At 41.9% G+C, this 14,515-nt stretch overlaps 1 protein-coding gene across 4 annotated transcripts in view; it reads left to right on the top strand.

The window, feature by feature from the left end:
• The window catches only part of BEST3 (bestrophin 3), a 45,960-nt gene extending 37,319 nt beyond the window's left edge, over positions 1 to 8,641 (top strand). For 3 of the 4 annotated variants that reach the window (XM_025402299.1, XM_025402298.1, XM_025402300.1), the window contains one exon: positions 6,437 to 8,641. In XM_025402299.1, coding sequence (XP_025258084.1) covers positions 6,437 to 7,346 — 910 coding nt within the window. In that variant the 3' untranslated portion in view covers positions 7,347 to 8,641. The remainder of the gene's footprint in view (positions 1 to 6,436) is intronic. The other variant, XM_025402297.1, reaches the window with a different exon arrangement.
• The last annotated feature ends 5,874 nt before the right edge of the window (positions 8,642 to 14,515 follow it).

The following is a 14,515-nucleotide window of genomic DNA, read 5'->3' as shown; positions in this document are numbered from 1 at the left end:
ACAAAAAAATACATAGTCTGATACATACTATTGCATGCTTATATTACAAACTACCAAAAATATCTCAAATTCTGAATTACTAACTTCAACAAAAGTGTATTCTGGGAACATTGACTTTTCACTTAATGTACCAGAAAGGAAGGAGAAATGGAAACTTCCAAGGAGATGAATGTGCATTAAGTTTATAATTTTAGAACTACTCAGGGATTCTTTCATACCCTGATGTGGGGTCACTATGGGCAATCAGTTTTCATCTTTAAATGGTATCAGATGTGTACATGGCTTGATTTCCTTTTTTAACAAAATTCCTACAGAATAGAACACTATTGAAGAGGGAACTTCAAGTGAACCCCTACTTTTGGCCATAATTTCTTTTTGTGTCAGCCAGCAAGAGCCGAACATAACCAGGGTGGTAGGATGTAGCTAGATAAGCCTTGTTAAAGGCACAGGAGACCACTTCTTCAACCAGATTTGCTAAAGCCTTTGGTTCAATGATCAGATAGGCCAACACTGGGGTAGCAGTGGGGTCATCAGCTCTAAATGCAGCTTTCTGGGCTACCTTCTAGGATGCTCTAGAGCTTAGAACTGTCCACCTGAAAGAGTAGAGAGAGGCTGGGTGAATACAATATTTGGTCCACTGGATTTTCCTCATAACCCTTAGCCCCATACCTCCCCATTCAGAGGGAGGGTTGCCTTTCCATTGTATAAATCCTTGGCTACAGCTTTGATGATGATTCTGCAGTGCAGATGGTTAAAAATAGCCACATGTGCCTCAGATGGGTTTGAAGAGTACATTTTGCTTTGCCCATGAAAAAATGCTTCTCCACGCATGTCTCTGTCCTGATAGATTCTCAGGCAAATTATCGGCTCCCTCCAAGGCAGTCGCCTGACTGTGAGTACACTAGCAATTTGAAAACAATAAATCTGCAGTGAGAAGTAGAATTCATCATACTAAATATCGTTTTCCTAAATTCCTCATTTCATTTCTGTCAAAAAGGCCTCTTTTTATTTGAATTTAAATTGTCAAAATACCGCTTCAAAAGTAGAGCAGAGAAAGAGAGACAAGCATCATCCAGTTTTATCTTTCAATCTTTTTGAAGCTCTATATTTACCTAATCACTCTCATGAGAAGGGGGTTGCTTTGCAAAAAGCTTTCTTTGGAGAAATGCATTAAATCCTTCAAGCTATCAGGGCTATTTTTGTCTTTCTATATTAGACACACCCCAAGAAGTATGGCAGTCTGCTGACATCTTCGTCAACCTGGCTCTTGCCTCTTTGTTATGGCAGCAGAGGGTGAAGCATGTTCTTCTGCACCCCTGACCAGCCCAAGCATCTTTTAAAGTTCCTAATTAAATCATGGCTGCTTATGCCCTCGGATGTTTGTCATTTGCAGGGGAAACCGTGGGGCTGGTGTTTGTGCAGGTATTCCATATAGATTTTGAAATTTGGGTTTTTTATTAATACTTGAGATTAAAATTATTTTAATCCAGACATCTATCTAATCTGTGGAAATAATACATGCGCTTCCTTCTTCTGGACTCACCTATAACTAACCAGCCTGACTGGCTTAACAGAACCTTTTCTCTCTCTCCTTCTTCTACTCTTCTATAGCCCAATATATGACACAATCATTCTCATTCTCATGTTTTCTATGTTTTTGTATTGATGGTTTCTATTGCACAATAAGTGTATATTGCAGAGTTTGATGATGTTTGGCAAATGGCACAAAAAAACAATATTGAGAGGCAAGGTCAGGGCAGTCTGTCTCCACAATTTTCACCATTTGAGCAGCCCTCTCTTCCTTCCCTCGAATAACCCAGCTTCTTCCAGTTCTTATATTTCCTCTTCACGCGCCCAGTGCCCTATCATTAAATGGCTTATCATTAGATGGCTAAGTCATCCCTGTTGAAGGTGTTAATTGTTAAGTGATATCTCCTGGTGTAGTAACAATTTTAAAAGGACAATCTTGAAGAAGAAAAGAGAGTGACCTTCAGAAACACATTATCATCTCCTCCAACCCTGTATGAGAAGTCAATGATGACTTGGAAACCACTTCTGAAAGTTTGCCAGTCATTGACAGAGTCCTTTTTACATCGTCTACTTTCAAAGCTTTTCTACACATGTCACCCCTTTTGAACTTTCAAACAACCTAAAAGGCAGGTAAAGGATAATTATCACCAGCTTACCAAGAATGATACTAAGTCACAATAGATTAAATGAGTCCCCAAAGATCACGCAGCTGGTTGGTGTCAGCATGGACAGCAGCAATCCTGGCTCTGCAAGTTCTCAAAATAAATTATTTTTCCCACCACAGAGACAGTTCTCAAATTTCATCCCTGGAAACTGATGGCTGCATGACACTTTCCATGAATGTCCTCCTATCTCTAATTACCTGCCTCTCTCAGTCCAAATAAGTTCCAGAACATAAAACCGAGCTCTTTCAGCTGACTCTCTCTAATAGGAATATAATGAGGGTACTTTTGTTCTATCATATAATATTTCTGCTATTAGTTGGTTAAGTGGCATTATATTGAGCCTCAGTATTATACTAACCCTAGACTAAGAGGATACTTTAAATATCAAATAAGGAGCAGAAAAAAAAAAAAAAAAAACATAAAATAAACTAAAATTTATACCCCAGCCTCCCATTTGGGAAATACTCTTTCAAACTATTCTAAGGCCGAGTGTGGTAGCTCTCACCTATAATCCCAACACTTTGGGAAGTCAAGATAAGAGGACCACTTCAGGCCAGGAGTTCAAGACCAGCATGGGCAACGTAGGGAGACCCCCATCTCTACCAAAAATAAAAAATTAGCCAGGCATGGTGGTGCACACCCACGGTCCTAGCTACTTGAGAGGCTAAGGTGGAAGGATCGCTTTAGCCCAAGAGGTCAAGGCTACAGTGAGCCATGATTGTGCCACTGCACTCCAGCCTGGGTCACAGAGTGAGGCCTTGTCTCTAAATAAATAAATAAATAAGTATTCTATTTTAAACTATTTTGTTCTTAAAGCACAGCTTCTGCTGTCATATTGGGAATAGTGGCTACCAGAGAAAGGAGGAGATGAACATTGTGTGTTTAGATCTTCCACGGAAGCATTCAGAAGAAATGTCATTAGGTTTGTCATGCTGGGGAGTTTCCCTACTGGTCTGTTACAGCATTAAGACCTGGAGGGCATCATTCATCACTCAGCGTAAGATATGTAACACTGCCCCCAAGAGCACAGAACACGAAGTGTTCTTCCAAAGACCGTGTTTCAGACTAAAGGAGTGAAAAGTTTTCAAGTCATGTTTCTTATCCAAAGCAATCATCAACATTGCTTTTTGTGTAGCCTTCCACCATGGACACCCCTACCAATACCACACAACCCTAGCAATGCCCTCCATTCTCAAAGACAATCCACAGCTTCCCTCTGTCTCCGGGATAAAGGCCACATCCCGCAACCTGGTATACGACTCTGCATGGCACAGTCTAAGGACCTCTTTCTAGCCTAGGCCTGACACTTTTCTGTGTTTCACACAGATTCAAGTACCTCCTATTTCTCACAAACACCCTCAACTTTCCTGCTGCCTTATCTGTTCAAGTCACTTCTTTCAATGTGGAATGCTCTGTCCTTTTCCTATCTATCCAATTCCCACTCAGTGTCAAAGCCCAGCTCAAAAATTTGCTTTGCCCCAAATGTAGATATTTATTTATATGTCTTCTCTCTCCTTTTCAGTGATCACTTAAAAGGTACCTAATGCAGCAAATTGTTCATGATAAGTGCTCAATAAATTTAGTTGGGTGAATAAACAGATAAATTTCATGCATCCACTCCATAGTCTTATGAGCTAGGAAGGTACAATAAGGTCTTCTTGGCAGACCTACCCAATGTCAGTCATGAATCAGTAGAATGTTAGCAAGAACACTAGATGTTCTGCAGCTTGCTTGTTGCAACTTGTCTTTTTCCCCCATCTATGACCCAGCGGTTTATACCTCTTGTTGCAGTTGAAGGTCTTATACATACGTCCTACAACAGGGCATAAAGTTTTTGTCTTTGAGTCACAAAGTTTTGAGGTATTAAAAATAAAAACGTTTTTCCCTAGAAGACTGTCTTTCTTACAATACTGCATCCTTTAGAGGTAGTTTAAAAAAACAAATCTTAAATAAATAGTTGAGATCCCAAATGGAAGACAGATGCTTGTCCTATATAGAGAGATTGCCAGCTTGTCCTTGATTCCCAGAACACATCCAGAGTGGCGACGGTAGTGAACAAGTTCACTTGTGGCTCCGCTGGTGTCCTCCGCCCTAACTAAATCGGTGCCTGTGGAATATGACTGGAGAGTTGACCAAATGCAATCCACCCAGCAGGGTCACCAAGGCCACTGAAGCATGAGTCTGCATTTTTCAAGTCGATGTAATAGAATCTGAGCCTCACATAGTGGAGGGTAGATCAGAAAGCTATCTGGTAGCCAAGGGCGCTGCTGGGGCTTTAGAAAAACAGTACAAGGCTGTAATCGAATGCCGTCCGACACATTCAGCCAGTTAATCATCTCAGTCACCCATGTTTTATTCATAAACATGAGGAACGATGTTTCTTTGGCTGCTTGCTTTGCCCTTTCAAGTTACACCAATATTATACTGCCCCAATGTTTTCCTTCATGTCACATAAAACGCACGCGGCATCTTGTCACCAGAGATGTCTCTACCAATATTGGACTGAGACCGGCTGGTTACTGTTGCTCCCAGAGCTAGCACGATGAGCATTTGTAATTCAAGGGCAAGGTTTTAAGTTGTTCTTCAAACCCCATTAAGGCTGTAAGTCCATGGAGATGTGTAGCAAATAACCATGTAATCCGAGGCCAGAGTAGACCAAATTACCAAACAGGCTTATCTCACCTCAATTATTCATTTTATGTCAGTCCTGAAGGAGATTTAAAATGTTAGGATTGGCCAAGCGTGGTGGCTCATGCCTGTAATCCCAGCACTTTGGGAGGGCAAGGTGGGCGGATCATTTGAGGTCAGGAGTTCAAGACATCCTGGCCAACATGGTAAAACCTGTCTCTACTAAAAATACAAAAATTAGCTGGGCGTGGTAGCACCTGCCTGTAATCCCAGCTATTGAGGAGGCTGAGGCCTGAGAATCACTTGAACCTGGGAGACGGAGGTTGCAGTGAGCTGAGATCATACCACTACACTCCAGCCTGGGCGACAGAATAATACTCTGTCTCAAATAAATAATTATTTCACTAAATGGTAGAATTATTTGTTTTATTTTTTAAATGGTTAAAATCCAGCAGGAAATTCTTGGTAGCCAATCCATCAAATTTAATCACAAAGGGAGCCCAATCGTGATGCAAGTTCACCCTACCTGGATGAATATATCCTTTCCACAAGGTTCCAATTTCTCTTGTTTTAACCCTAATTGTACAGATGTAAATGCAAAGCCTCATCAGGAATGTTTACAAATTACCTCTGAGCAACGACTGTGCTTTACTCACTCTTCCACCCTGGGCTCTAGCAGGCTTTCTATCACAGTGATTAGGAGCAGGGACTTGGAGCCAGACTTCCGAATTTGCTCTCACTAGCTGCGTACATTTAGTGAATCTCTCCAGGCCCCAGTTTCCTCATTTGTAAAGTGTAAATAATAATACTAATGCCAACTCATCTAATTATTGTGATAACTGAATGAATCAATGCATAGGAGGTGCTTAGCTGGGCCTTAGTATATAGTCAATAAATGTGAACTGGTCATTGCACTCTCATGAATTTACTCTCATCCATTGTTAAGGGGGGGTTTTATGGGTCCTTGGGAAACATGACTTTAATTCAACTGTACTAAGGGAGAAAGAATATGTACTAGGTGATAGATAGATAGATAGATAGATAGATAGATAGATAGATTGATTCATAGATATAGATATATAGATATTTCTTAATGTCTAAGTCTCTAGATCAGTGATTCTCAAAGTGTGGTCTGGGGATATCTGGGGATCCCTAAGACCCCTCCAGAGAGTCCTGAAGGTCAAAAATGTTTTCATAATAGCACAACACGTTATTTGCCTTTTTCATTCTCATTCTGTCAAGAGTGTCGAGAGGAATTTTCCAGAGGCCACAAGATATGTGATGATGTCATCACTTAGCAGTAAATGGAATGTGTGCTTGTACATGCTTGCATTTCAGACATTCCCCAGTTATAATTTTAAATACAGTAAAGAGTAGTAGATATAACCCACATAAGCAAATCTCTTTGGGATACTCAATAATTTTTAAGAGTTTAAAAGGAATCTGAGATCAAAAAGTGTGAGAGCCTCTGCTAGACTATCTCAAGTCCTCAAACCCCCATTTAAAAATATGTAAGGTAAACATACCAACCTCATCTCTTAACTTTGAGACTCTGCCCCCAAAACTAGGCCCCCGAAGCTACTCTGCCTGGATCTTGTCATTGTGTGTTTCAGGCTGTCTGGGTCCGACTTTCCTGACGAGGAGTGGCTGTGGAATTATGAGAAGCATGGCCACCGGCATTCCATGATAAGAAGAGTCAAGCGGTTCCTGAGTGCCCACGAACACCCCTCCAGTCCCAGAAGAAGAAGCTATAGAAGGCAGACAAGTGACAGCTCCATGTTCTTACCCCGAGATGACCTCAGCCCAGCCAGGGATCTACTGGATGTGCCCTTAAGAAACCCCCACAGGGCCTCACCCACCTGGAAGAAATCCTCCTTCCCAGAAGGAAGCCCCACGCTGCGCTCCAGCATCGGAGAGCTGTCCACCATCAGGGAGACCAGCCAGACAAGCACTTTACAGAGTCTGACCCCACAGTCCAGTGTGAGAACCTCGCCCATCAAAATGCCACTGGTGCCCGAAGTACTGATCACAGCGGCCGAAGCTCCGGTGCCCACTTCAGACAGCTACCACCATGACTCCGCTACCTCCATCTTGAGCTCTGAGTTTACAGGGGTTCAGCCAAGCAAGACTGAGCAGCAGCAGGGCCCCATGGGATCCATCCTGTCTCCTTCAGAGAAGGAAACACCTTCCAGAGGCCCCGGTCTCCAGACTGTTTCAGCCAGTGCCGAGGAAAATATATTCAACTGTGAAGAAGACCCTGGTGATACCTTTCTAAAAAGGTGGAGCTTTCCAGGATTCCTGGAGTCCAGCCACACTTCCCTAGGAAACCTAAGTCCAGACCCCATGAGCTCTCAGCCAGCTCTTTTAATTGACACAGAAACATCCTCAGAGGTCAGTGGGATCAACATTGTGGCTGGCTCTCGAGTCTCTCCTGATATGCTGTATTTAATGGAAAACCTGGACACTAAGGAAACAGATATCATAGAGCTGAACAACAGGGAAACTGAGGAATCACCCAAATGAGTGCCACAAATTTCTAGGACCTGGTTCTGGCCTAGATTCTTATCTCCCCAAAAGCAGCATTAGTCCCAGGACATACCTGAAGGCTGGTTAACTTTTTAAAAACATGATCACACGATATAAGCTACTTAGAACTTTGAAGGGCATTATGATCCTGACTTTTTGAGAACTGCGAAAAATCAAATGCATTGACGTCATCCATCACAACATGGCTGTCACTGGAAGTTACACAGACCACAGTGATAAATAAGTCTTAACCAAATAAGGAATCTGAAAAATATACACGACTTACAAATTCATAGATTATTAGCTGTGGAAAGAGTCTCATAAATCATAGTCCAATCCCCTAGACCTAAAGGCCCAGACACATAGGGTTCTCTATTTCTCTTCTTTTTTCTCTTTCTTCTTCTCTTTAGCCATAAAGAAAGGAGATGGATCACACAATGCCTGAAAGACCCCCTCCTTCCTAACTTTTCGTTTGAGGCTTTCTAACCATCTCATTCCTACTTTCCGATAACTAGTACTGTTATTATCACTTCCTGATTCTTAAGCTTCATCAGCACCAGAACACTTCATTCTCTTCAATTTCCTTTTCTACTTTTCTCTCTTTCCCCTTTATTCTGTCATCCTTTTTTCCCCTTCCCTTCTCTCTGGTTGTGCTGCTTTTCTAGTGACTCTAATCTGTCCCATTTTTCAGGTTATAATATTTCCTCTTGCCAAATCTGTTGCTTACATCTTGCCATGAATTTCAAAATATAAGACATTGGCAAAGCCTCCTACAGAATCATCAAAGGTGTCAACGAATCCAGCCTGATACCCTTCTAGCCTCACTTCCAGTGGAAGGCATATAGGAGTGGTGGTTCCCCCCATGCCCTTGCAGCCATTGCCATTTCTTTCTGCTTCCACTCTTTGGTCTTGGGCACTGGAGAAAAATGAAGCCAAGAGAATATGAAATTTGCATAGCCAAATGCTATGGAACCAAAGAATAAGATGACTCACGTCTGTTTAACTCGAACTCTTATGCAAAAATCCCAATCACGTTGCAACGTGGGACCAGTTACTGTGTCTATCGGGTCATTTGGGAATGAGGTAGGATACTGGGCTGGGTGGCTAATGGGGTCCAGGGCTGCATAACGGGGACCGGATGTTGGTACTCCTCCCAGGGAGCTCTCAGGATGGCTGTTTGTCGTGAGCTCCCAGGTGCCTAGGCCATGCCTTACGACTGCTGCACTTACCATTTGTCATATGATGACACTTGACTTCATATGGCTTTAGAAATAAAATCACCCTCATAACTACCATTTATTGAGTGCTCACAGTGTTCCAGGCAGCAGCGAATCTCATGAGACTGATACACTGTTATTTCCATTTTAAAGGCAAGAGAAACAGGCTTTAGAGAAGTAAGGTATTTGCCTAAAATCACATAGCCAAGAAGTGACAGTGTTCACATTCAAACCCAGGTTTATCTGACTCAAGAGCCCACACTGTTAACCTGTATGCTTTCTCACTGTCCTATGCTATCTGTAAGGCCCTGAATCTGCCAGCAATTTGCCCAGCATTCTGGAGGATGCTCCAAGGGAGGCATGCCCAAAGAGATTTAGGTTCAGGCTAAATCTCTCCAGCCTCAAGGGCCTCTCTGGGTCCTTCCCGCTCAAGTCTACCTGGGTCTTTTATGCACTCATAGAGAAGGGCATTGCTCCAGCTTGGAGTACCAGCCATAGTCCTCTTTATTTTTCATGACAGAAGAAAGTTGGCAGGACCCTCCTTCCCTTCCCCAACTCCTCCTGATACACAATGTTAAAATTGGCACATTTTCACATGACCTCATATCTCCCAGGCCTCCAAGCTGCATGACAGCAATGACACTGACTTTAACTTTTCTCAAAGGATTGAAAAGAAATAATATTAGAGGAAATGCTACACACCTTGATGGTTCTCTATGTTGGTTGGTAGTGTTAGCACCTGGGAAAGCACCATTATTCCCAAAGCACTACGCATAGACTATGGGATCAAGAGCCACTGTAACACTTCAAGAAGGCAGGACCCCTAACCTTCTCCCAGTCACTGCGCTCTTAATGCTATTTTATTGGATGTTTCAATTTCAGTCTGTCTATTCTCTTCTCTTTGGTTCTATCTGTTGCTCAAATTCAAGTAAGTTTCTACTTAGCTGCTTTTGAAATATAATCAGCTTTCATTCCTAAATCCAAGGTGATAAATTATACACAAATATAATAATACATTTATGAAGGGATGGCAGTGTTCATTTATCTCTGCTTCCACGCACCCCTTATGCACTTTTATCCAGATAATTATTTAATTTCCTCAATATTTCTTCAAAATTTGAAATAGACTCTCATTTTCTCCTTGCAGTGAAAACTAAATTATGGCATGCTCGATGAGCCCATGTGGTTGAATTCAGCTATAAAATCAAGCCAGCAATTGCTCAGAGCAGATGAAGAAATTCTCTATTAATTCTAAAATGAGTTTTTACTCAACGCAGACCATGGTTGAAAAAAACAAAATGATTTCTTCTCATGTACCTGATTTCGTTGCCTGCCTAGCTCCTTTTCCCCGAGTGCTGGAACCTTCACCCACCTGGATGAATGGTCACATGGTCTGGTGCCTTAATCTTTTGGGTTTGCGTTCCAAGAACAGGCTCAACTCTGTCACGTTAAATGTGACCCGAAAGCCAGAGAGTGCGGTGAGGCCAAGCTCTATTTGTTGTGTTCTCTCCCTGCTTTGTAGAGATAACTCTGCCCTGACACTGAGGTCTGCAGTTCAGTAAGGAAATGGCCCACTAACTTTTCCTCAATTTTCCAAGAATTTAGAGATGACTGGCCCCCAGCAAAACAAAGAAGACTGTTATCTCCCATTCTTTTACTGTCATGTCTACTTCATGGTGTATCGCCTCAATCACTCCAGGCATCCACTTTCAGCCTGGTTCAGCTAAGCCATGGAAAATATTTTAAATGGAATGGAAAAATGTAAAATTTGCCATGAAAGTAAAGATTTGTTTAAATCTTAAAAATATACCTCTTCTTTTAGTGTTTTCCCCTCTAGATTCCTTCTCCAGATAAATTAGATAAATTGATCCAATTTTTTCTTTTTTTTTTTTTTTTTTTTTTTTGAGACAGAGTCTCACTTTGTCACCCACAGCTGGAGTGCAGTGGCACAATCTCTGCTCATTGCAACCTCCACCTCCTGGGTGTAAGCGATTCTCCTGCCTCAGCCTCCCGAGTAGCTTGGATTACAGGTACATGCCATCACACCTGGCTAATTTTTTTGTATTTTTAGTAGAGATGGGGTTTCACCATGTTGGCCAGGCTGGCCAGGCTGGTCTTGAACTCCTGACCTCAAGCGATCCACCCATCTTGGCCTCCCAAAGTGGTGGGATTACTGGGATTACAGGCATGAGCCACCATCCCCTGCTTGATTCCATTTTAAATCAGTTTTCTGAGATCTTATTGTTATAAAATCTACTCTCTGAGAATCTACTGAGCCCAAGTGGCTATGCGTTATAATGGGATAAAGAAAACCAGTGTTTTCCTTTATAAACTTGAAAAAGTCTCTGTTCTTCTGAACTTCTTATTCTCATCTGTAAAATGAGCTCTTTTCTGGCTCATTTCACCGGGCCTTCATGAGATGTCGTGAGAGAAGGCTGGGAATGCAGCAGCACCGTATGGATGGCAAGGCATGACTGGGGATTAATGTTCCCATTGATTCACTATGAACTTCAGAAAAAGCCCTTCTTCTCTTCCTCATTTAGTTACTTGTTTGCCAGGATCCCCTTATTCTACAGGATTCTAACCTCTTTCATTCAGGAAGCTTTTCTTATTTCTTTTATAGAGACAGGTCCTGCTGTGTTGCCCAGGCTGGCCATGAACTTCCTAGCTCAAGAGATCTGCCTGTCTCAGCCTCCAAAGAAGCTGGGACTTACAGACATGCGCCACTGTGCCTGGCTCAGAAAGCTTTTCTTCTAAGACGCACACCATTAAGCTTCCAAATAATTGATCTTGTCATTTCTCTTTGGCTTTTTTTCCTTTCATATGCTTCCCAACTCCTCCCACGTCTTCTTTTTCTGCAGTGTTTTTTGTCATAGTTCTTCACTGTCCACCATATCCCAGGCCTCATCGTTATGGCAATGAATTCCTCCTCTGACCCATTATGTGTCTCCATCCCCTCAACCAAAACATGGAACTGGAGAAAAGTAGTTGCTTCTGTTTTCTCCACTATAAATCGAGAGGATTTAGAACCCCTGGTTCAAAGTTAGAAGACCCTCTTGAGGTATCTAATCTCCCTAAATCTGGTCCTAGACCAGTTAATTAGAAAGAACAACTACAGCTGTAAAAACGCCTAAGCAAGAGCCAGTTGAAACCTATTTCCCCTGCCCCTCTCTCATCACAATCATCTACATGGTCAACAACAAACATTTTCTGATGTGCTGGGCCTATTAACAGCAACAACCAAAGATTTCCTCATTTCGTCTTGTTGAACTATGTCAGATAGGTCCTCAAGACTTTTGCATGCTTTTTTGTTTTTTTAGTTTCTATGGACCTTAATTTTTGGGACAGGCTTTTCCGGTCATAGGGCCACTGAGTCAAAAGAACCAATTCAAGAACACCAGGATCGTTCTCTTTTTGCAAATCTTACAAAACCCAGAAAAAAAGATTCCTATTCACTGGCAAAGCTCGAGAGACAGAATCCTAACAAACATTCACCTCTCTCCAAACTCTCTCTCTTCATCACCTCCACCTGTGCAGCCAGCTCGTGCCAGTCCATGGCAAATGGAAAACGCACCAATTTCCCTGTAAAATCGAGACCCAAAAACCACATTTGCCCAAGTAATTAATTCACTTTGGAGGTTACATTTTTGTGTTTTATTTTGTTTTGTTTCTAGGTTAATTCAGGAAGTGGACTCAAACCTCCCTTTTGCCACAGGTAGATTTGTCCAGGTGGTTACCTAGAATCATCTTCTCTGACCTTCTAATTTTAGACATTTGCCAAAAGCAGCAAAGGGAATGTTGTATCTTGTATCCTGAAAACAAATAAGAACGTTTCTAAAAAGGGTTTTGCACAGAAGTGCTGATGTGTTCCAGGTTCTTTGTCTAGGCCAGTGGCTCTCAGCCAGAGATGGCTTTGCACCCAGAAGATATTTGACAATGTCTGGAGATAATTTTAGTTGTCATGCTGGGGAGTATTTCTGGCATCTAGTGGGTAGAGGCCAGAAATGCTGCTAAATATCCTACAATGCACAGGACAGACGTCCACAACTATTTGGCCCAATATCCCAAGTTTGAGAAACCTGATTTAGGCCAATAAGAAGGTAAAAATGAGAAAACCACCAAGGAGATTAGTGATGAGAGATGAGCTAGAGAAAGAAATAGAAGAGAAGAGATTGGCCCAGCAACAGGCTAAATTCCTATTCTGTGTACAAGCTGTGAAATAATTACCATTTCTCCCTTGATGATAGAGGATCCGATATCTCAAATTCAGAAAAATCGGATTTGAACCCGGAGGTTTATGCTTAGATTCCTTGAATGGCTCATACCAGTAAGAGTAGCTAAATGCCATTGCTGGCATGACTATAATTTCCTTAGATTATAGTTTACATAAAGATTGACCATCGATCCAGCACAGTGGCTCATGCCAATAATCCCAGCACTTTGGGAGGCCAAGGCAGGCGGGTTGCTTGAGGTCAGGAGTTTGAGACTAGCCTGGCTAACATGGCAAAATCCCATCTCTACTAAAAAAATTACAAAAATTAGCCGGGCATGGTGGCGCACACCTGTAATCCCAGCTCTTGGGAGGCTGAGGCACAAGAATCACTTGAACCCAGGAGGCGGAGGTTGCAGTGAACTGAGATCATGCTACTGCACTCCAGCCTGGGCAACAGAGCAAGTCTGTCTCAAATAATAATAATAAATTCTTCCCAATATTATTGAAGAACTTGTGCCAATAAACTGCTAGACTGTGGATAGACAACTGATCTAGCTTCAGCTTTTATATATATCTTTCTTAGGACTGAATAAACTGTATCTTCTAGACATGTAATTTGGCACTTTATTAGAAAGGACTTTTTAGTAGAAAAGTTACAATGGATGGGGTCAGTTTACCACCTTCCCATGGGCCAAACTCATGGATTCCTCTGCCTCAGACTTCCAGGAGAATAACATCAAGGAATTTGTGAAATCCTGGATGATGTCACCAGTTGGACTCATATTCATAGTCATTCATGAAACATTAAGCAACTATTGAGTGTCAGGCATTCCGCTAAAGCTGGGTGTCTGGGAAGTTCTGTCCCTCCCACCCTCCCTAACAGATCTGCCACTCTCTGCAGGTCCTGGGAAATAAGAACATGCCTTCTGAAGCTCATTCATGTTTGCCCCTGAGTTTGTTTTCTTCATCCCCAATGCTGTTCCCCATCCTAACTATTTTAGTTTAACGTGAAGCCCTTTGCTTGTATACATTCTTATAGAATGTATATTGTTTTGTGTGCAACTGTTTTTGGAGTATAGGTCTCATCTGTTTGTTTTTCACTTAGTACTATGTTTTTCACTTAGCACTCCCAAATTCTCTCTTGTAAATCTTATCTACTCCCCAAATTGCTTCTTGCTGCGTACTCCAGAATGTCTTATATCTCACTTACATACTGTCCCAATTGCCTCTACCTCCTTCCAGAGACCCTAGGGACCTCCCTAGGGTCCAGACACCCTAGGGACCCATAGAAGAGTTTCTTTGGGGTGTAGACCCATGAACAGATTGATCTCCTCCAGAAATGTCCTTGCATCCCTTTCCCCAACCCCAAGCTTGGCATTGCCTCACTATCTGTATTTTCCAGCCTGACAAATGTAAAGGGATGCCTAACTGTTGTTTAATTGACATTTATCTGATTTCTAATGCCATTAAGCATCTCTTCATGTGCCTGTGCATCCTTTCAGGACTCTTCTTCTGAAAATTGCCTTTTCAACTTCTTTGCTTTTTTATCTAATGGACTTTCTATACTTTTCTTATTGATTTTTGGGAGTTCCTTCTGTTTCTAGACTGGTAATAGACCCTTGTTGGTTTCACACATTGTAGTGGTCTTTTCTGATCCTTTGTGTGTCTATTAAAAGTATCCATGGTATTTGTTTAATAGAAATCCTTAATTTAATATAATCAAATTCATCAATGTT

This window comes from Theropithecus gelada, chromosome 11 (assembly GCF_003255815.1).
Source record: "Theropithecus gelada isolate Dixy chromosome 11, Tgel_1.0, whole genome shotgun sequence".
In the NCBI taxonomy this organism is placed as follows: domain Eukaryota; kingdom Metazoa; phylum Chordata; class Mammalia; order Primates; family Cercopithecidae; genus Theropithecus; species Theropithecus gelada.
This window is presented reverse-complemented; position numbering and strand designations above follow the sequence as displayed.